Source organism: Peromyscus maniculatus, chromosome 21 (assembly GCF_049852395.1).
Source record: "Peromyscus maniculatus bairdii isolate BWxNUB_F1_BW_parent chromosome 21, HU_Pman_BW_mat_3.1, whole genome shotgun sequence".
Taxonomy (NCBI): Eukaryota; Metazoa; Chordata; class Mammalia; order Rodentia; family Cricetidae; genus Peromyscus; species Peromyscus maniculatus.
The window spans coordinates 25992157-26014678 of NC_134872.1; the positions used below are offsets into that span (position 1 = coordinate 25992157).

General features: G+C 46.4%; 1 protein-coding gene across 3 annotated transcripts; it reads left to right on the forward strand.

Annotated features, from left to right (window-relative positions):
• Positions 1-632: 632 nt before the first annotated feature.
• On the forward strand, positions 633-21420 carry Supv3l1 (Suv3 like RNA helicase). Of its 3 annotated transcripts, none has more exons than XM_076557169.1 (15): positions 633-971; positions 2627-2704; positions 3248-3355; positions 3983-4097; positions 5745-5913; positions 8150-8261; positions 11155-11232; positions 13162-13253; positions 14970-15150; positions 15447-15540; positions 17574-17793; positions 18940-19020; positions 19468-19644; positions 20288-20436; positions 20964-21420. In XM_076557169.1, the coding sequence occupies exons 1-15, from the start codon at positions 692-694 to the stop codon at positions 21379-21381; spliced, it is 2352 nt and encodes a 783-aa protein (XP_076413284.1). In that variant the 5' UTR covers positions 633-691; the 3' UTR covers positions 21382-21420. The 3 variants fall into 3 exon arrangements, with proteins under 3 accessions (XP_076413284.1, XP_076413285.1, XP_076413286.1); XM_076557170.1 differs by lacking the exon at positions 633-971 and adding an exon at positions 1479-1714; XM_076557171.1 differs by lacking the exon at positions 633-971 and adding an exon at positions 1531-1964.
• Positions 21421-22522: the final 1102 nt, after the last annotated feature.

Here is a 22522-nt window from a genome sequence, read left to right on the forward strand (position 1 = left end):
CACAGCGTGTGCTTTTGTCTTGTTCTGACTTTCAAGTTGTGAGGAGTGCAAGCTGCTTACATTAACGTTTAAGTCCTGTAGCTCATTGGTGGAGCACATGTCTAGCATGCTCATGGTTTCATCATCGAGTCCTAGCGCCGAGGAGGGACACACATGTGCCATACAAGGACTTTACTTACTGTCGTACAACGGAATTTCTCTGCAACTCGTCTTGCTCTGTAACAGGTAAAGTCATGTCCTCCAACGTTATCCTACCAGGGAACTAGGGACGATAGCACACCAATTTCCTTGGGGGATGCATTTTAGCGTTTAGAGCCACGTGCTGCTGGAAGCTGGCTCACCGCAGTGGCCAGTTTGGTCACATGACGACGCTTGCACGATTTCCCCTTGGCGCATCTGTGGCGTCCCTAAAGAGGCCTGATTATTTTCCCTTCTTTGGAGAAAGCTGCTGCCGATTGCCGCAGAAAGCGGGAAAGGGTGCGAGCTTGTTTCCTCCAGTGGACCCTACAGACGTCATTCTCCCTTGAAGAGGAGCGAGCTTCCGGCCCTTACATCTCCTTTACGGTCAGGCGCACATTGGGACAGCCCCGCTCCCGCTCTGGGTCCTTTCGCTCTGCGGGCGCCGGCGCGCGTCACCGTTCGGCGCCCAGTCGCCGGGCTTCTCCCGGCTCGGGTGGGAGCCGCGGCCTCCATGTCCTTTCCTCGGTGTGCCCTGCTGTGGGCTCGGCTCCCGGCGGGGCGCGGGGCTGGGTCCCGGGCTGCCACCCGCTCCGCCCTTCGCGCGCTCGCGGGACCTTTCCCCGGGGCTCCGGGACGCGTTCCCTGCCTCGCCGCCTCCTCCTCCTCCTCCTCTGCCTCTGGGGGCTCCAAAGCCCCGAACACGTCCTTGTTCGTGCCGCTGACAGTGAAGCCTCAGGGTCCCAGCGCCGACGGCGACGTGGGTGCCGAGCTCACTCGGCCTCTGGACAAGAGTGAGTGTTGGAGCCCCCCCGGCGAAGCGGCAGAGTTTGGGGCTCGGACCTGCAGGGTGCAGTGTGCGCTCCTTTCTGGAGTCCTCAGCACTCTAATTCACTCTTTTTGTTTTTTTAGTTTTTCGAGACAGGGTTTCTCTGTGTAGCTTTGCGCCTTTCCTGGAACTCGCTCTGTAGCCCAGGCTGGCCTCGAACTCACAGAGATCCGCCTGGCTCTGCCTCCCGAGTGCTGGGATTGATTAAAGGCGTGCGCCACCACCGCCCGGCTTCTAATTCATTCATAACTCCCTTTACAGGGACATTGACCCTTCCCGCCCTTCCTCTGAGTGGTTAAACTCCATCTCTTGGGTTGAGAGGGTTAAGAAAGAATTTTGTCCTTTAGTGGTGCGCCGCTTGTGGTCCTCGGGTCCTCAGAGGGCGTGAAGGGATGATAGCGAGGACTTTCAGAATTCTTTGCCATTGACTGCACTCGGATGTCTAACAATGTTAAGATGCCGTCTTGTTGCCAAGACGACGAGTGTCAGATCCCGATTTCTCAATAAATGTACTCTCCCACGAGGTAGACCGACATGTAAATACAAGATAGAAGTTGATAAATCTGTCCTTGCCAAGAGTAGTAGACATCCCCACCCTCCCAGGTTCCAGAGATGAAGGGAAAAAAACAAAAAAAAACAAACAACAAAAAAAAAAACAACTTAGCAACCCTGGGTGGCAGTGGGTTTTGTCCTACCAATTAGGTTCGGGTGAGTTTGACAAGTGTGTAAATGTTTTCAGTGGCATGGGGCTTCAGATTATATGGCCACTGTATGACTAGGAGGGTGAAAGGTTTCCTCTAACCGAATGACATTCTTGAAGATTGAAAGAATACCATGTCTTCTAGACACAAGCTGTCCAGGAACGACCTTTAGGCAGCTGGCTTTAATAAGTGAAATTGATGCTTCCTATTGTGACTTTAAAACAGACTTTATCTTGGGAGTCTGAGGCAGAGGGATGGTAAGTTTAGTGCTAGCCTGGGCTATAGAGTGAGTTCAAAACCAGCTAGGGTAACTTAAAGATATCCTGTTTCAAAATTAAGTTTGTTTGTTTCTAAATGAGCTTGAGGATACAGCCCTGGCCAAGCATGTGTGCAATGCCCTAGGTTCATTTCCCAGTACTGTCTTCAACTAATCAACAAAATAGTGCTCCTCTTCTTTCCCCTTCCTCCCCCTCTACCTTTTCCCTCCTCAAAAGAAGCCCAGGCTGTTCTCAGACAGGGGATTGCCACTGATTGATTACTGGTACAGGCCACCATGGCCACCACTACTGCTAGCAGTGAGGTACTTCTGCCTTGGAAAGCGGAAGGGCTCACCTCTTCCTGGAAGTGATGGCTCCTCTGGGAGCTTTGGGCACAAGTGGACGTTGGGAGACCACTCTGTGGAGCTGGTTCTCTCCTTGTGTGTCTGCGGTGGAGCAGGGATGTTGTGTTGTTTTGTTCTGTCATTTTCCTTACACTCCATTGCACGCTAACTCACCAAGAGGGATCAGCTCACAGCTTCACGTTCTTGCAGCATTCCTGAGGCTGCTGCCTTTAGCGTCGTGACTTCAGTGTCCTTTTGCTTTTTGTAGATGTGTCTAAATTGGGAAACAAATGTTAAACTTTCATATCTCTCTTTTAGATGAAGTAAAGAAGATCTTAGACAAGTTTTATAAGAGGCAAGAAATTCAAAAACTGAGCGCTGACTATGGACTTGATGGTAAGGCCAACAACTTTTTTAAGATTTATTTTCCATTATTTTGATCACTTTTTGAGTATTTTGCCTGTGTACCATTTTCCTGAAGTGCCCATGGAAGAGGGCGTTGGATACCCTGGAGTTGGAGTTAAGAGATGGTTGTGAGCCACCACGTGGGCACTGAGAATGGCGTCTTGTTTCCCTGGCACACTTAACCACTGAGCCATCTCTCCAGCTCTGCCAGTAACGTCTTTATAGAATTGTTACATTTTACTTGGTGCTTGTTATATGTAGTTACAGTACATAGTTGTAGTCTGAAGAAAAGTCTGTCTCCGGGGACCCCCAAGCCCATCTTGCAAGCCAGGCTGCACAGTGCAGGAGTTGCTATCTGTTCAGCCGGCCTCAGGGTCCTGTTTAGTTTCAGTTTTAGCCAATCCTATACTAAACCAGCTGTGCTACCAAAATATTGGTAGGCGCTTGGAGCTTGCTGTGGTCTGCATATGTCTTAAGATTGAGAACGCAAATAAAGACTAAGTCTTGTGTGTTTTGATGTTGTGTTTTCCACAGCCCGTCTCTTCCACCAAGCTTTCATAAGCTTTAGAAATTACATTATGCAATCCCATTCTCTGGATGTGGACGTTCACATTGTCTTGAATGACATCTGCTTCAGTGCAGGCAAGTGCTTAGAGAATTCTTTAAAGTTATTTTGTGTGTGTGAGATAGAGTTGGGAGGAAGAAGAGAAAAGAGTGTGTGTGTGTGTGTGTGTGTGTGTGTGTGTGTGTGTGTGTGTGTACGCGCGTGCGCTTGCTTACTTGGTTGGAGGTCAGAGGGCAACTTTTGGGAGTCTGCTGTCTTCCCGCTGTAGGTTCCCAGGATTGTAAAGCAGTACCTTTGCTTGCTGAGCTGTCTCCTGGGCCTGCTTAGGGGTTTCTTTGAATTATGGTTGTTTTATGTGTGTGGGTGTTGTGCCTGTACAGATTTCTGTGCACCATATGCACGTGGTGTCTGTGAGGCCAGAGGAAGGTATCAGATCCCCCAGGACTGCAGTTGTAGTCAGTTGTGAGCTACCATGTGGGTGCTGGGAGTACAACTTGGGTCATTTCAAGGCCAACCTGGTCTACAAAGGAGTTCCAGGACAGCTACGGCTACACAGAGAAATCCTTTCTCGAAAAACAGAGAGAGAGAGACAGAGACAGAGACAGAGACAGTGAGGGGTCTGAACTGGGAGGATTGCAAGTTTGAGGTTCAGTTTTGAGTATTTGTGCAGAGCAAGCATGCTAATGCACTGCACTGTTTTACAGCTCACGTGGACGACTTATTTCCATTTTTCTTGAGACATGCCAAACAGATCTTTCCTGTATTGGAATGCAAGGATGACCTCCGTAAGATCAGTGACTTGAGGATACCACCCAACTGGTTAGTTCTGGTGCTTACTGATATGAGATTTCCCAATTTGGGGAAACTAATGTTGATGCTTTTTGTTTTATACTAGATAATAAATTATAGAGTCTGAATTGTGTTTTCCCTGAAATAAAATAACAAAGAGATTAATTCTGTCAGACATTTTATTGGTGCGTCCCTTTCATCCTGATAGAGCTTGGATTAAGGTTTTCTTAGGACAGATTTCAGATAAAGTTTCTCTTGCAAAATTGTTCTAAGCTGTAGTCTGATGTCTTAGCTGACTGCCTGAATGGTAATAGTTCTTTCCCCATCGCCGGAGCTCAGCATCTTAGCACAGTGATGCCTTTGAGACACTCCACTCAGATCCTGTGGGCTGCTTCTAGGCCCTGCCAGGTCTCACCTTACATAGGTCCAGCCCAGCCCTTGGCCCAAACCCCACAGACACAAACCACCACCACCCCTACCTCCCACTCTACCCACCCCCCACCCCCGCACACGGGGACTTCAGGGCTCCCACTGTCTGCATCTTTTTTTCTCTTTGACATTCTGCCATTCAAATCCCAACTGCTTCAGTCCAGATTGGAGAGTGTGCTCGATTGATCGGTCATTTGTCTAGTAGGGACAAAGCTCCAGACTTGATGCCCAGTACTGAATAAAACCAGGCATGGTGGTAGATGCCTGTAATCCCAGCATTTGGGAGGTAGAGGCAGAGGGTTAAGAATTCAAAGTTACTGGTCGTGGTGGTGGACACCTTTAGTCCCAACACTCAGGAAACAGAGGAAGGAGTATCCCTGTGAGTTCAAGGCCAGCCTGGTCTACATAGAGAGTTCCAGGCTAGCCAGGGCTACATAGACTCTGTCTCAAGAAAAAGAAAAAAGAAAGAAAAAAAAAATCAGTCATTCTTGGCTATATAGCAAGTTGGAGGCCAACCTAGGCTACATGAAACCCTGTCTTTAAAAAAAAATTGCAGTCACTTGAGCAGCTCTAAGTCTGACCCGCTTGTTCAGGGCAGTTGTTCTTTGCTTGGCCTCCGTCGCTCTGTCCTGCTGGGGTGTATTAAGATCATCTCCAGTGCTCCCTTCTGTCAGGAGTCTAGTCCTCTCTGCCTGTGTCTCTGTCCTGCTGGGGTGTATTAAGATCACCTCCAGTGCTCCCTTCCGTCAGGAGTCTAGTCCTCACCGCCTGTGTCTCTGTCCTGCTGGGGTGTATTAAGATCATCTCCAGTGCTCCCTTCCGTCAGGAGTCTAGTCCTCACCGCCTGTGTCTCTGTCCCAAAGAGTTGCTGCAGTGTCTGCCCCGTTTTGTGTCTGCAGATGGTGGTAGAGCATCTCCTCCCCAGTCAGTCCACGTGGCCAGAAGCAGAGGCTCAGTTCCTCTCTTTATAAATACTGACATTACTAGGCCGGGGGTATTTGCTTTGGGGTCTGAAGGTCAGAGTTGTGGGAATAATGTAAGCATATCTATGGGGCCAGTTTAAACTCATTTTCAGAACCTTGAGATAGCCAAAACGTTCTTTTGCATTTGGGGGTTCTCCAGTAAGTCCATTCTGGAAGTCTTGTTACTTTAATGTGGTTACACATCCCTTCAGTGAGTTTCAGAGACTGTCTGCTGGGATGGATTATGAGGTTGATAGAATTAATTCCTTACCCACTCGTGTTTTAGGTACCCAGAAGCCAGAGCCATACAACGGAAGATAATATTTCACTCGGGCCCCACCAACAGTGGAAAGACTTACCATGCAATCCAGAGATACTTGTCAGCGAAATCTGGAGTGTACTGTGGCCCTTTGAAACTGCTGGCACACGAGATCTTTGATAAGAGTAATGCTGCTGTCAGTACACTACCCAGTGTTTGCTCATTTCCTTGATAGCTTTCCTTGTTGAGGTGGAGGTGGGAAAACTGTGTAGTAATTCACTATTGACAGGAAATGCCTGTATAGCGCACTGAGAAGCCGTCAGTTGTAAAAGGTAATGGTGCCCCACCCAGTTGCGGGAGGAAGAGATACCAGACTCCAATATGCCACCAGTGTGCTGTATTCTTAGTTCAGAGAAAATGTGAGGGAAGACTGTGGTCCCAGCACTTGGCATATGCAGGCAGGAGGCAAGCCTGAGCTACGTAGAGCCCTGTCTCAGAAAACCAAAAGAACATCAGAGAATGAGATTAAATATTACTAGAATATTTATTGTAGAGAGAATGATGAGGAACCCACCATCAAAATCTACGGTGCCGGTCGGTGGTGGCACATGCCTTTAATCCAGCACTTGGGAGGCAGAGGCAGGCAGATCTCTGTGACTTTGAGGCCAGCCTGGTCTACAGAGTGAGTTCCAGGATAGGCTCCAAAAGCTACACAGAGAACTCTATGGGTGCTTCATTTCCTTTTTTTTTTTTAGTTGATTTGCTTTTTCAAAAAAGAAACCATCAGTTAGTTGAAACTCTCTTTGAACTGTTCCTCCACAGGATTTTTTTTTTTTTAAGACTTATTTATTATGTATACCGTGTTCTGCCTGCTCACCAGAAGAGGGCACCAGATCTCATTACAGATGGTTGTGAGCCACCTTGTGGTTGCTAGGAATTGAACTCAGGACCTCTGGAAGGACAGCCAGTGCTCTTAACCTCTGAGCCCTCTCTCCAACCCCCTACAGGATGTTTTCTTAGCAGTGTTAGATCAGATTTGGATGCTCTGAGCTGAACCTGCTCATCAGGACTAGAGCCATGTTTTCAAAACTGGACTGAAGCCCTTTGGTCTGAGCATTGTCTCACTAAATGGGCCACTTTTCATTATCTTAGTATGCATGATGTGATGTTAGCCAGTTTGGTTTAGATAATTTGTATTCTGTGTTAAAAAAAAAAAAAAGATTACTTTTTTTGTATACGTAATACTTTATCCATACATTTTGGAAATTTGTCTTCAAAACAGAGACCTGGTTGGTATTTTTTTTTTCATTAACAGAACTATAGAATATTTATCTGAAAGAATATTTAGTTGATAGACTACTATTATTTAATACTTAATCCATATTCAAATTCAAGTTTTGTTGGGCTGAAAAAATGGCTTCACTGGTTAAGAGTGCTTGCTGCTCTTGCAGAGGATCCATGTAGGCCAGCTCACAAAGTGCCTGTAACTCAAGCTCCAAGGGACAACACTTTCCTGTCTCTACAGGTACCACACACATATGCTTAAAGAAAAAATAAATATCTTAAGTATTTTTCTATGTCAGTTCTCAAGTAACAGTCTCTCTAGTCCTTCCTAGGACCCCATCTAGAAGTCCTCACATGCTGTGGCCATTTTTCTAGTTGACATTAATTTCCTCATTCTGTCTTTGTCCCCTGGAGCCTTTTTATGTTTTAAATACTCTAGTTGCTTGTTGACTAGACTTTCTCAGATTGAGCACGAAACACCCTTTATTTTGGAGAGCGCTGCAGCCCTGCAGCCATGCCTAGAATGGTTGAGAACCCCAGTGTGCCATAGCGCTGATGTTTGCAGGGGAGTTAAAGTGAGGCCTCTTTATTCTCAAGAGTGTAGAAACGGTTCATGTTGATTGCATTCATTCCACTGGTGCTGAAATGTGCAGAGTGGAAGTGAAAGGTGGAGCCCAGTGGCAGAGCACCTGCCTGGATCCACTGCTACTACTGCAAGAGGAAACAGAAACCAGAGCCAGAATGTTAGCCGGGAGCCTTGCTGCATGTCTATAATCCAAGTACTTGAGGGCTAGAGGCAGGAGGATGAGGAGTTCAAATCATAGTTGGTTACATAGTGGGTCTGAGGCCAGCCTGGGCTACATGAGACTGTCTCAAGGATCAGGAACCACTATGGTTTCTCTGCTGAGGGTTCTTCTGACTGGACATTTCTTCATATTTATCTTAAGTGTACAACAAAGTGGCTGTGTGTGTGTGTGTGTGTGTGTGTGTGTGTATGTGTGTGTAAAAGCATTGGGAATATTTTATTCAGCTATTTGAATAAGTTTGATAGGAATGAAATGCGTCCTTTTAAACATCCCAGGCTACTTTTTGTTTCCATTTTCAAGTTGGGGATAAGTCTGGGTTTGTTTTGTTTTTTTCTCTTCCAGGGTGTACCGTGTGACTTGGTGACAGGTGAAGAGCGGCAGACAGTTGAGCCTGAGGGGAAACAAGCCAGCCATGTCTCTTGTACTGTGGAGATGTGCAGCGTTACAACTCCTTGTATGTATTTGCCGTTCGCAAAACTAGGATGGGGAGGGTGTCAGCCCAGTTAGACTTAGAGGGTAGGGCAGGCTTTCTGATGAAAACGTTCAAAATCCGGAAGAAGACAGTACATGAGTACTTGATCTCACCCCAGTGCCTTAATCCCAGCACTTGAGCAGAGGCAGATGGGTCTCTGTGAGCTCCAGGACAGCCTGGTCTCCATAAGGAGTGCAGGACAGCTAGGGCTACATAGTGAGACCTTGTCTTTAAAAAAAAAAAAGTCGGACATAGTCTGGTTGTGTTATATATATATATATATATATATATATATATATATATATATATATATATATATTTGGAGTTTATCCATTCAAACCGTTACATAATATTTTTTATGACAAAAATTCTTCATTTTCCCTATTAAGGAATATGTAGGTTGTTTAAATTTTGCCATGGGTCCAGAATGTAGCTCAGTGATAGAGCATTTGCCTAGCAAGTGCAAGGCCCTGGGTTCCATCCTCAGTGCTGAAAAAAGTCTGTATTGTATACAGTGCATTAATGAACTTTTGGCTTATTTATTTATTTATTTATTTAGTCTTTTGAGACAGTTTTGCTGTATAACTTTGAGCCTGTCCTGGAGCTCACTCTGTAGCCCAGGCTGGCCTCAAACTCACATAGATCCACCTGCCTCTGCTTCCTAAGTGCTAGGAATAAAGGTGTGTGCCACCACTGCCCAGGTTTTTTTTTTTGGCTTCATTTTTAAAATACTAAAGTAGGGCCTGGAGAGATGGTTCAGTGGTTAAGAGCACTGGCTGCTCTTCCTGAGGTCCTGAGTTGAATTCCCAGCAACCACATAGTGGCTCACAACCATCTGTAATGATATCTGGTGCCCTCTTCTGGCATGCAGGCATACATGCAGGCAGAACACTGTATACGTAATAAATAAATCTTTTTTTATTTTTTTATTTTTTTTTTTGATTTTTCGAGACAGGGTTTCTCTGTGTAGCTTTGCGCCTTTCCTGGAACTCACTTGGTAGACCAGGCTGGCCTTGAACTCAGAGATCCGCCTGCCTCTGCCTCCCGAGTGCTGGGATTAAAGGCGTGCGCCACCACCGCCCGGCTGTAATAAATAAATCTTAAAAAACAAAACAAACAAAACCCTAAAGTGTAAGCAAACAAAGAAAACAAATGTATGCACTGTTTTAATCCTACCTGTCCCCGAACAGTGATTTTTAATTAACCTGTATATTTTCTCAACTCGGCTAATATTCAGATTTTGTTATGTGTTACAGTAGGGTATGCACCCAGGTGAATGTGTTAAATATAGTAAGGATCATAGGATTTTTTTTACTAACAGTTTGCTTTTCTTTTTAAAATCTACTCTTCAAATAGTTTTATTTATTTTTTTATTTTTTTAAATAGTGTGCTGGCCATTCACTGTATCCAAGAAATGCACTCAAACTGTCCACCAACATGGGCAAAGAAATTGAGATTTTTTTTTTAAGATTTATTTATTTACTTTGTATACAGCATGTATGACTGCAGGCCAGAAGAGGGCACCACATCTCATTACAGATGGTTGTGAGCCCCCATGTGGTTGCTGGGAATTGAACTCAGGGCCTCTGGAAGAACAGCCAGTGCTCTTAACCTCTGAGCCATCTCTCCAACTCCTAGTTTTATATTTTTCAGTGTATTGTAAAAGTCATACCTATAATAATGCAAATGCACACACAGATCATAGGTTCTCTACTTACTGCTTTTTAGCTTGTTTGTATGTCTTGGTGTGATGAGTAATTTTTAATCTTGTTTTCATTATGAATTAGCTTTGTTTGATGTTCTCAATTCCTTGGTATTTGGGAGGGAAATGAAAGTGTGACTTACAGAAACAGTATAGCATGGTTAGAAGTATTTGGACCAAAGCAGTACAGTGGTGGCACACGCCTTTAATCCCAGCACTCGGGAGGCAGAGGCAGGTGGATCCCGTGAGTTCAAGACCAGCCTGGTATACAGAGCGAGTTCCAGGACAGCCAGGGCTACACAGAGAAACCCTGTCTCAAAAATCTGAGAGAGAGAGAGAGAGAGAGAGAGAGAGAGAGAGAGAGAGAGAGAGAGAAGTATTTGGGCCTGAGGAGGGAAACCTGATGCTGCTTTGCTTTCTGTGATGATGGGAACCCTCAGGCGTGAGCAGAGCCCGCGGGGAGCCGAGGAGTCCTCCCTCACTGCACTTGCTGCTCTTGAGAGCTCTCTCAGGTGAAGCTTTTCAAGTCTCTGAAGGGCTCTCCACTCCTCACTCCTGGACACATAGGTGTCTGTCTTCTCCTTTGCCACTGTGTAGATGTGGTAGTTTGTTGAGACTAGGTAGCCTTGGCTGGCCTGGAACTTGCTATATGGACCTGGCTCCTCTCAACCTCATAGAGGTCTTCCTGCCTCTGCCTCTCTACTGCTGGATCAAAGACTCATGCTACCACGATGTGCTAAGATTTATTTTTAATTGTGCGTGTGCATGTGTATTTGTGCACTCATGTTTCAGAGCGGGCGCTAATCCAGGTCCTCTGGACGCACTCTGTTGCCCATCAAGCCGCCTCCAGTCCACTGTGGTCGTTCGTATTGGGCAGAGTTAGCAGGGTGTGTCTGAGTTGTAGAGAATGGGACAGATGGAGGCAGTGGAGGAGAGTGGCTCAGAGTGTGGTGTTGAGAGTAGGTGGCTTGGATTTGAATCTTATCCCTACACATACTATCTGACTTCCCTGTCAAATGGAGATAACCTCATAGGATTCTGAAGGGGAACAAACCACTGAGAACAAGCCTGCTAGGAAAGATGCACCCAGTAAGCTGTGGTAATGAGACTGGTCAGGGAGCTGGTATTGCAGTGTTAGTGGCTTATTGCTCACGGGGACTCTTCTGTTTTAAGATGAAGTGGCTGTGATCGATGAAATTCAGATGATCAGAGACTCAGCCAGAGGATGGGCCTGGACCAGAGCACTGCTAGGTGAGTGTCTGACTGCTTCGGCCAGCCGCTGCCTCTCTTTTTGAGAAAAGGTATAAGCATTTATATTATTTAAATATTATTCTGATAGTGAAAAAATCCTGTTTTTGAGTTATAAAGTTAACACAACCAAGTAACTCAAGTAGAAATGTTTGACTCTCGAAGGATATAACCCAGTGGTAGAGCACTCTCCTAGCATAGGAGGGCCCTGAGTTTAATCCTTAGCACCAAAACAAAGTTTGAGGTTAGGGACATAGACCATTTGTAGAGTAGCTGCCATCAGGCTATGCATGAAGCCCTGGGCCTGATTCGAAGAACCACATACTGGGTATGGCTGAACATTCCTGTTATTCTAGCACTTGGGAGGAGGAAGCAGGACCATCAGGAGGTGAGAGGATTATCATGGACTACACAGCAAGTTTGGGGCCAGCCTGGGCTACCTTAAGGAAAAGGAAAGTTTGTCTTGCCATATTTACAGTCACTGTTAATGTCTTGATATGGTTCATGTCAGTCTTTTTATGCATGTGGTGTTTGAAGGACTTAGAACTTCGTGTTTTGCTGTTTTCTGGTTCTGTTGTTTTCATATTCTGCACATGGCTGTGTCTGGGTATTGTCTGTTGAAAAACAGTACTTCACTGCAGTTTGTTTCCTGGTGCTGAACATTTTTCTCATCACCAACAGCGCTGTAGTAGGATTATCGGTGGATGTAGCTTTTTTAACTTTTGATTTTTGTTTCATAGGATGGGGTCTTAGAAGTGGAATTCTTTAGGTTCACAGGCATGAATCATGTGTATTGCCTGATTTTTATTTTGTTTATTTTTTGTTTTTTGAGATAGGGTTTCTCTGTGTAGCCTTGGCTGTCCTGAAACTTGCTTTGTAGACCAGGCTAACCTCAAACTCACAGAGATCCACCTGCTTCTGCCTCCCCAGTGCTGGGATTGAAGGTGTGCACCACCACACCCAGTGTATTGCGTATTGCCTGATTTTTGAAGTGGATCATCATCATCATCTTCTCCTCCTTCTTCTTCTTTTCTTCTTTTTTTCAAACAGAGTCTCACTCTGTAGCCCAGGCTGACTTTAAACTCCAGGTCCCCGTGCCCCAGCTGTAAAGTGTAGGATTCTAGGCTAGTCCTGCCATACTTGGCCTGGAATGAGTTTTGATCTAGCATGTTGCAGGGCAGCATTTTCAGATTGAAAACAAAGAGCTGACCCCTGAGTTTGCTGTTAGACAGTGGGGAGAAGTAGGTCTGCTCAGGCTAAGGAGCTTGGGCACATTTTTGCTCACCAGCCCCCATACCACTCCTTGAAGCACCTCAGCTTCCATGGAGTTCTGACTTGAAGAACTCGGGCCTAGGACTAATACCCATCATTAAGCATCAGAGTGCCAGCCTCGGTCCTGCTTGGCCTTACCCTACAGTGGTGTGTGTCGACCTTGTTTGGAGCAATTTAAAGCCTGTAAATTTATAAAACTGGCCTCTATCTTTGCCCATTCAAAGGGCAGAGAAACTGAAAACATTGGACAGAGTTACAGTGCCATTAGGAAGAATACAGAATGTAGTTGGAAGTTTCTCCAGTCCTGCCCGGGCCCTGCAGTCCAGATGAATTTCTCCTACCCAATCCTACAGCCGTTCAGACCCAAAGAAACATACAGAGGCTTAATATTAATTATGAATTGTATGGCCATTAGCTCAGGCTTATTATTGGCTAGCTCTTACACTTAAACTGAGCCCATTTCTGTTAATCTATATGTCGCCATGTTTTCTGTGGCTTTACCTGTATGCCTCAGCCCTCCTCTTCCCAGAATTCTCCATGTTTGCTTATCCCGCCTATACTTCTTGCCTGGCTAGGGCCAGTCAGTGTTTTATTAAACCAGTGTACAAAAGCATTATTCCACAGCATCAGAGCAATGTAAATCTCTCTGTGCATTTACAGGACTCTGTGCTGAAGAAGTCCATTTGTGTGGAGAATCTGCTGCTATTGACCTGGTCACTGAGCTTCTGTACACAACTGGTGAGGAGGTAGAGGTAAGAGATCGTGGGCTGCTTCCTCAAGGGCTGTGCCACAGAGCCTAGGGTACCAGTCACTGCCTCCTGCAAGCTCCAGGCTCGCAAAATCAGAACTTAACTACATACAATGAACACGTACCAGAACATATGTGAAGTCAGCATAAGGAGACCCTTATATGTGTGCAGTCTAAAAAGTATTGTTTTAAGAAAGGTTGAAAACAGAGCTTAGCAAGAAGGTAATCTTTATTTTCTTGTAGCTGACTGGCTCCTATATATATGGTTAAACTTCATAATATGGCGTTCTGATGGAGAGGCCATGACCCTGTGTCTTCCAAGAGTGTGGGAGATTCTTTATCTTCACAAAATAACTTGTTCGTTTGTTTGAGGGGTGAGGTTGTTTTGTGTTTTTTGCTTTTGAGATACGGTCTCACCAAGGCTGGCTTTAAATTCATAGCAATTCCTGCCTTAGCCTCCTGAGTGCTGGGATTATAGGCATTTACCACCATGCTCAGCTTTCAGTTTCATAAAAATCTTTGGAGGATTGAGCCAGATACGTTTATTTACTTACTTGTGGTGCTGGGAATCGAACCAAGGGCTTTATGCATGCTCTACTATGGAGCTACATCCACAGCTCATGAATTGAAGTCTCCTTAGAGCTAAGTGAGTCGGACTGTTGAATTTGAGACTCAGCCTGAAGTGTTCTCAGTCCTCTGTATCACACGTTGAGGCCTTTGTTACTTATGTAATTGCCAGATCTAGTTTGTATCCATTTTGTAGATGTGGAGTGGGAAGAAACTGGTTTCCTTTAAAAACTGCCCAGAATTCAGAATTCCTTAGTAAGATAGTAAAATTGTATCTGTTCCTTTTCTCATTGCTGTGGCAGATAGACAAGTAGTTGGAGGGAGGAAGGAAGGAAGGAAGGAAGGAAGGAAGGAAGGAAGGAAGGAAGGAAGGAAGGAAGGAAGGAAGGAAAGGAGGAAGGAAGGAAGGAAGGAAGGAAGGAAGGAAGGAAGGAAGGAAGGAAGGAAGGAAGGAAGGAAGGAAGGAAGGAAGGAAGGAAGGAAGGAAGGGCTTCCTTGGCTCCCAGGGTCAGGGTCAGGAGCTCTGCTCCAGCTTTGCTCGATTCTCCCCGTCCCCAGCCATGCGATGGTCACTCACACCTAAGGTGGCTCTGTCCTGCTGTTCCATGACAAACACTCCCATAAGGCACACCCAGAGATGTGTTTCCATGGTGATTCTGAGTCTCGTCTGCCTGACAGTGAGGATCAGCGTTTGCAGAAGTGTAGACAGGCTTTCCACCTGTAACAGACTTGTGCTGACTTTGAGGGAGACAGCAGAATGCGGTGGGAGGAATTCTGGACTCAAATTCTGGACTTCGCTGCGTTGGGCGCTGTCTGCAGCAAACCACAGAAGGCAGAAAAGAGCTGATCTCATCTTTTATTGGACTATTTTACCCTGTCATAAAATGGAAATATCAGTCATAACATTTCTGAAGCTGCCACACTGTCCTGAAAATCAGTGTGTGTTAAAGTTCTTTAAGGGTGTCGACACAACATTAACTTAGCAATGTGCAGAATTAAAGGTAGCCCAGCCAGCATCCCAATGAATGTTTCTGTGTGTTGCTCCTGAAAGTTGACGCTTACCCAGCCTTTAGTTCAGTTGACTGCCTGCAGGCTTTCCAGTGATCTGTACTGACTTGAGTGTGTTACTTTTCCGTGTGTGTCTTCGTTGCAGGTTCACAAATATGAAAGACTTACCCCCATTTCCGTGCTGGATCATGCACTGGAGTCTTTAGATAACCTTCAGCCTGGGGACTGCATTGTCTGTTTTAGCAAGAATGATATTTATTCTGTGAGCCGACAGATTGAAATTCGGGGACTGGAATCCGCTGTCATATATGGCAGCCTCCCACCTGGTAATAATTAGCCTTTACTGGGACTGGGTGTAAAATCTCTTACATTTGCCATTTAGGTTAAGATATGTTTAGAAAGCATAGTAAGAGCCGGGCGTGGTGGCGCACGCCTTTAATCCCAGCACTCGGGAGGCAGAGGCAGGCGGATCTTTGTGAGTTCGAGGCCAGCCTGGGCTACCAAGTGAGCTCCAGGAAAGGCGCAAAGCTACACAGAGAAACCCTGTCTCGAAAAACCAAAAAAAAAAAAAGAAAGCATAGTAAGAAAAAAAAATGGAATTAATGTGAACTATTCCTTCTAGGGACCAAACTTGCTCAAGCACGAAAGTTTAATGACCCCAGTGATCCATGCAAAATCCTGGTAGCTACAGATGCCATTGGCATGGGACTTAATTTGTAAGTAATTTGTTGTTTATAATAAACAATGGGTTAGAAGGCAGGTGTTTGTTTTTTTGTTTTTGTTTTCAGTTTTCTAATCGATTAGGATGGAATTAACAATGTAGATTTGAGCTTTATCTTTCTATACTTGTTTGGGAAATAAAAGAGAATATCACAGAACACTGGGGTTTGGAGTGCTCCCCCACTAGGGCAGATTAGTTGTTACCTTGCTTTATTTTAGGTCTCTTAGTCATGCGGTGTCCAGTGTGGGGCACTCGTTATCTCCAGATAGTGAAAGCAGCCAGACTGTTAAGACTCAGGAACCTAAGAGTTCTTGGCAGCTGTGTGTGTGTGTGTGTGTGTGTGTGTGTGTGTGTGTCAGACAGTCTTGCCAGGTTGCCCAGGCCACCCTGCCCTGAGTTTAGTGTGTACCTCCACTGACTTTGAGCTCTTGCCCACCACTCAGTTTGTCCTTTTTGTTTGTTTTGATTTTGATCTTTTTTTTTTTTTTTTTTGGTTTTTCGAGACAGGGTTTCTCTGTGTAGCTTTGTGCCTTTCCTGGAACTCGCTTGGTAGCCCAGGCTGGCCTCGAACTCACAGAGATCCACCTGGCTCTGCCTCCCGAGTGCTGGGATTAAAGGCGTGCGCCACCACCGCCCAGCTGATTTTGATCTTTTTTAAAGGATTTAAAATTTTTTTATTTTATGTGTGAGTGTTTTGCTTGCATGATATATATGTGTATCACATGTATGCAGTACTGAGGGGGCCAGAACCTCTGGAACTGCAGTTATAGATCACTGTGAGGTACCATGTAGGTGCTGGGAATGGAACTCAAGTCCTCTGCAAGAGCAGCCGGTGCTCTAAACTGAGCTGTTCCCTCAGCTGGTGCACTACACTGCCCGGGCTGGCCTCGAACTCCTGGGTCAGACAATCTTTGTGCGTCAGCTCCTCAAGTACCTGGGACTTGAGGGGTGTGCCGCTGTTCTCGGCACCAGTAACCTGGAACACGTATGAGAGCACTATGTCTGCTGTCATTTTCTTTAGCTTAATAATTCAAATACTTTGCAGTTTGACCTCTCAAAGGGTGATTTAAGTAAAGATACACAGTTATTCAGACTTTCTGCTTGAGAGCTGGCCAGGGTAGCACATGCCTGTAAACCCCAGCACCCAATCGGCCCAGGCAGGAAGGTCCTGTCTTTTTGTTTGTTTGTTTGTTTTTCAAGACAGGGTTCCTCTGTGTAACAGTCCTGGCTGTCCTGCACTCGATTTGTAGACCAACCTGGCCTCGAACTCATTGAGAGCCACACCTGCCTGTGTCTCCCGAGTGCTGGGATTAAAGCCACCACTACTGCCGCTGAGACCCTGTCTTAAAAAACAAAAACAAGGGATGAATAAAAAGATTTCACAGCAAGCCTCTTTAAAATTTTATTAGCCAGGCTGTCCTAGAAGTCATTGTGTAGTCCAACCTGCCCTCACACACAATCTTCCTGTGTCAGCTTCCTGAGTGCAAGGATGATAGGTGTGTGCCACAGTGCCTGGGCTTTTCTCATTAAGAAAAAAAACCAGCCAGGTGTGGTGGTGCACGCCTTTATTCCTAGCACTCGGGAGGCAGAGGCAGGCGGATCTCTGTGAGTTTGAGGCCAGCCTGGGCTACAGAGTGAGATCCAGGACAGAGAAACACTGTCTCAAAAAAACAAAAAAACAACAAACAAACATAGTGAGTTCCTGGACAGCCAAAGTAGGACTGTGTAAAGAGACCAAAAAAAAAATTTTTTTTTTAAATAATTTTATGTGTATGGGTGTTTGCCTAATGTGGTACAATTGGAGGTGTCAAATCCTCCTGGACTTGATTTTCAAATGATTGTGAGCCACCATGTGGGTGCTGGGAATAGAACTCTAGAGGCTTCTGGAGGAGCAACAAGCACTCTTAACTGGCGAGCCATCTAGCCAGCCCCATTTTGACTTAAAAGAGAGTTAGGCTGAGCATATCGTGATGACCCACGTGACGGGGCTGTGTACAGTCTGTGGGGTCACTTTTATTTCTATTTCAGGAGCATAAGGAGAATTATTTTTTACTCCCTTATAAAGCCCAGCATCAATGAAAAGGGAGAGAAGGAGCTGGAGCCGATCACCACCTCCCAAGCTCTGCAGATCGCCGGCCGAGCCGGCAGGTTCAGCTCCCACTTTAAGGAGGGAGAGGTCACAACTATGCACCGGGAGGACTTGGCTCTGCTGAAGGAGATTCTGAACAGACCTGTGCCTCCTATACAGGTAAGGCTGAGCACCTCACTGCTCCCGCTGCACGCAGGGCAGTCTCCTTCCCGCCGACGAGTCTCCTGCCTCAGTGTGTGGAGACAGAAGGGCAGCCTGAGCTGGGAGACTGCCACAAGAAAGCTCGGCTTAGGGCTGGAGAGAGGGCTCGGCAGCCGAGAGTGCCGGCACCCATGCCAGGCAGCTCATGACGGCCTGTAACTCCAGCTCCAGAGACGCACGCACGCACGCACGCACGCACGCACATGCACACCATAATTTAAAAGTAGATAGAAGGCTTTCCTCTAGTGTTTGGAGAGGCTTCGATACCTCTTCGACAGAATTGTGGGCAAGTGGAAGACCCAGAGTCAGCAGTTAGTTGGCCTGATTCCCTCGCTGTGGTGCACATAGAGTTATGTCACAAAGTGGAGAGGGAACTGAGCTTGACTAGACAAGAGACTTCGCACCGAGTGACACACTGCAAGTAAGGACTTCTGTGTCAATCCATGGCTCTTGGGTCACATTTTAAGTCTCGAGAAATCCGCTTCAGTGGCTCATTTCATGTTAGGAAGATGACAGAAAACTGCGAGATGATGGGGTGGAGGCTGGTGACATGACTGTTTGTCCTGGGCGGGGTGGGATGGCTCCTGAGCGGCTCCTGTGCAGTGTGTACTCAGCCCTCTGTCCTTGCTGAGCACCTCGTTTCTGGACGTCATACGTTCCCCCTCCCTCATCCTCACCCTCGGCTGTGGGCGTGGCTTAGCACTGCAGTGTAAGGGGCCAGCTGACGTCCAGTGTAGATGTTGTCTTGTGACTGCGGTGGCTTCCTTGTTCACTCCTGGTCATGTGGCGAGAACTGCAGTTTGGAAAGTTGTTTCCTCCTTGAAGGCATATTTGTTATTCTGTCAAATCTGGTCACATGACTAAAACATAACCGAAGGCTACATAATCTGCCATTTTCATTAAATAATCCTATCAGCGTTGCTAATTGCAGCAAATACTTCAAATGGTCATGTCTTTTTCTCTCGAGTACTGAAGTTCTTGGCATGGGACTCATTTGGAAAAAACTTAGCCTAATGTAGGACATTGTTTCAAAAGAAGAAAATGCCATTCAGAAAATGAAGGGGCAAGCTCAGCTCACGATTTTCTTATGTTTTACTTCTGCAGGCAGCTGGTCTTCACCCCACTGCTGAGCAGATCGAGATGTTTGCCTACCATCTCCCTGAGACAACGCTGTCCAATCTCATCGTAGGTGGAAGCTCCTCTAATCTCCTCTTCTCCAATTGTTGACATGCCGTGTCAGTTCGGGCTCGCTGCATGGGCAGGAGTGGACAGCCTGCCTTTGTGCAGTCGCTGTCCATGAAGGGATATCGCTGGTGAAACCTTCTGAAGGCTTGAGTGCTGGGTACACATGTCAGTGCACACCTGTAAACCCAGTGCTCAGGACACTGTGGCTGGAGGCCCTAGAGTTGGAGGCTAGCCCAGGGGGCATAGTGAGCCTCTGTCTCAAAAAGAAGTTCAGGTTAGGAAGACCATGGGAGAAATGTCTTAGCTTTAGAGAGCAGAAAGTGTGGCACCTCTCCAGAGGTCTGCTAACAACTAGAGTTGTCTTTTGTGGGCTTGAGTTCTGTATTCACACCCAGTGGGGTAGTCACATCCAGGCAGTTCAGTAATTTCATATATATTTTCCCCCAGGATATTTTTGTAGACTTTGCACAAGTTGACGGGCAGTATTTTGTCTGCAATATGGATGATTTTAAGTTCTCTGCAGAGCTGATCCAGCATATTCCACTAAGTCTACGGGTGAGGTATGTGTTCTGCACAGCCCCCATCAACAAGAAACAGCCTTTCGTCTGCTCGTCCCTGTTACAGGTGCGTCTTTAGCTCTGGGCTGTTTTGAGTTGTTCCAGGGTGATCCATTTTCCTCCAAACGGTACTTTGTCCACCAAAGGAAACACTTGGGAGAGTACCCTAAATATAGGACACTTTGTGAAAATGTAAACATAAAGTGACCTTGTATTTGGGCCTGAATGAAAGCCACTGTGCAAAAGCTGACGCACAGGGACAGATAAGCGCTTGGAGGGATTAGGGTTTGGTGGTGGCAGTGGTCCTCATTTCTTTAACTGAGGGCTGTGCCTCTCCCTCTCATCCATTCACACTAGGCTGCGGTGTGGCATGTGGGGAGCACAGGGTTCTAGGGGAAGGGCAGCGGACTGAACTGTCTCAGGAGCACAGGACTAGGGGAAGGGCAGCGGACTGAACTGTCTGGCCCTTAAGTACCTGCTGATCCATCCTGAATGCTTACCTCATGCTGCTAAACTCAGGCTTCTCTGGATTTCGTGGCGTCTCTTATAAAGTATTAAATGTTTTTTTAAAAGTAGGAAAGTATCAAGCAGGATGGAAACCAGCTTGTCTTTTCAAACAGCCACAGTTAACAGGTTGCACCTCCTTTTTCTTTCTAAATAGACCTAAGAGGATGCTGGTTATGTTACCAAACTTTGTTCTTTCCTCTCAGTTTGCCAGGCAGTACAGCAGGAATGAGCCCCTGACCTTTGCTTGGTTACGCCGGTACATCAAGTGGCCTTTGCTTCCGCCTAAGAATATTAAAGACCTCATGGACCTTGAAGCTGTGCATGACGTCTTTGATCTCTACCTGTGGCTAAGGTACCGATCCTTCTCCTTTCTGTGCTCTCATTTTCTAACTCACAGATAGCCAGCCGATGGGGATGTTGACTAGCCCCTAGCTAGTGGAAGAGTAGTGTCCCTTGGGGACTGTTTAGAAGAAAAGAACTTCAGCTCCATCTAGACTTAAATTCTCATTTTTAAAAAATTATTGCTCTTGTGTGTGTGTGCGCGTGCGTACGTGCGTGCGTGCGTGCGTGCGTGCGTGTGTACATGTTTGTGTGATGGGGTAGGTGGGAAATGCACGTGCCGGGGTGCATTTTGTTTCATTTTTTGGAATTGATTCTCTACTTTGTATTTCCTGTGGGCCCCGTGACTCTAGCTCAGGTCGCCAGGTCTGTGAAGCAGTCACCTGTATCTTCTGAGCCGTCTCCTCGGCCCAGGTGGTGCATTTGAACACAGCTTCCAGCCGTTAATTGTGCATTCCTGTTGAAGCTTTGCTCTAGGATGGGTAGGTGGTCAGAGTTGGTTCAGAGCGGTAACTCTAATTCTCTTTGTTCTTTTCCCAGCTACCGATTTATGGATATGTTCCCGGACTCCAGCCTTGTTCGAAATCTCCAGAAAGAACTGGATGTCGTTATCCAAGATGGTGTGCACAACATCACCAAACTGATTAAAATTTCTGAGTCACGCAAGCTTTTGAAGCTGGAGAGCCTATCTTCAGGGAGCCAGTCAGCTCTGTCAGGAGCCTTAAAGAGCCCGGCAAGAAGGACACGTGCCACCAAGGGTGCTGGGGGCAAAGCGGCGGCAGAGGCACCCAGCCCCGGTGCCGGGGAGCTGCCCCTCGCTTCCAGGCTGGTGCAGCAAGGACTCCTCACTGCAGACATGCTGAAGCAGCTCCAGAAAGAGTGGCTGACTCAGCGGCCAGAGCAGGCCAGAGAGAAGGCCGGGACGAGAAGGAAGAAGAAGGACCCCACCTCTGAATAGGTTTTTAACTGTGCAAATAAAGTCGATTTTAAATCCTTATGTGCATGGCATGCACTGCCTGTGGTAGGGTTGTGGCCGTCTTGCACTTTTTTATATTTTTTTTGCAAAGTCAATTCCTAAAGCCACCCAAACTACTCATTCCAACTTTTAAAATGGTGTCTTCGAGGTTTTACCTAAGTTCCTAATGGCCTCTTGTAGAGTAGCCCGAGACACCACTGTTTCAGAAATCCTGCACGACGTTAGGCCTGGTGCTGAGGATGGCACAGGCGGAATTCTTCGACACACACTGCTGTGAGCTATGCCCACTACCAGAGATGGTTCTAGAAGCTGTCAGGGGCTCAGGAAGAGCTGCTTGAGTGCTTAGCTGAAGAAGGCTCTTCAGTGGGCGTTTCCTCTTGCCCTTCCCTTTTCCTCTTCAGGGACAGGACGGGGTGTGGTTTAGCAGAAGAACCTAGAGATGTCACCATGATGCCAAGGAACACAGACGGGGAAACTGATTGGAGTGGCGCTGGGCTGATCTCGGAGAGCTTACATTGTCACCACGAGAGCAGCTTGGTCTTGTTTTCTTTCTTTTTTAAGATTTATTTATTATGTATACAATATTCTGCCTGCTTGTACCCCTGCAGGCCAGAAGAGGGCAGCAGATCTCATTACAGATGATTGTGAGCCACCCTGTGGTTGCTGGGAATTGAACCCAGGACCTCTGGAAGAGCAGCCAGTGCTCTTAACCTCTGAGCCATCTCTCCAGCCCCGCATCTTGGTCTTGTTAACGTTTGACTGTCACCTTTTTTGTGGGCTTGTATTAATTCCCACGTGTGCATTTTATTTTAATCGTAATGGCATCCTTTCAAAAACAGCTGTTTTCATTTTCCCTGGCAGTTTCCTAATGTGCTTTTAAATACCTGTCTGAGAGCCCTTGGTGGATTACTTTTGATTCTTCTGAACAGCAGCATGAGGTGTGGACTGAAGCCCAGGTATTGATCCTGATCAGCTCTGTCACTACAGATCTGGGGGGGCTCACAGAAATGTGGTTAGTACGTATCTGGCTGCCATTAATAACCAGCGACTTAGTACTTTGCATATTAGATCTGTGGGCGAGTCCACATCTACAGCATGACACTAGGTCTTTTGAAAGATAACT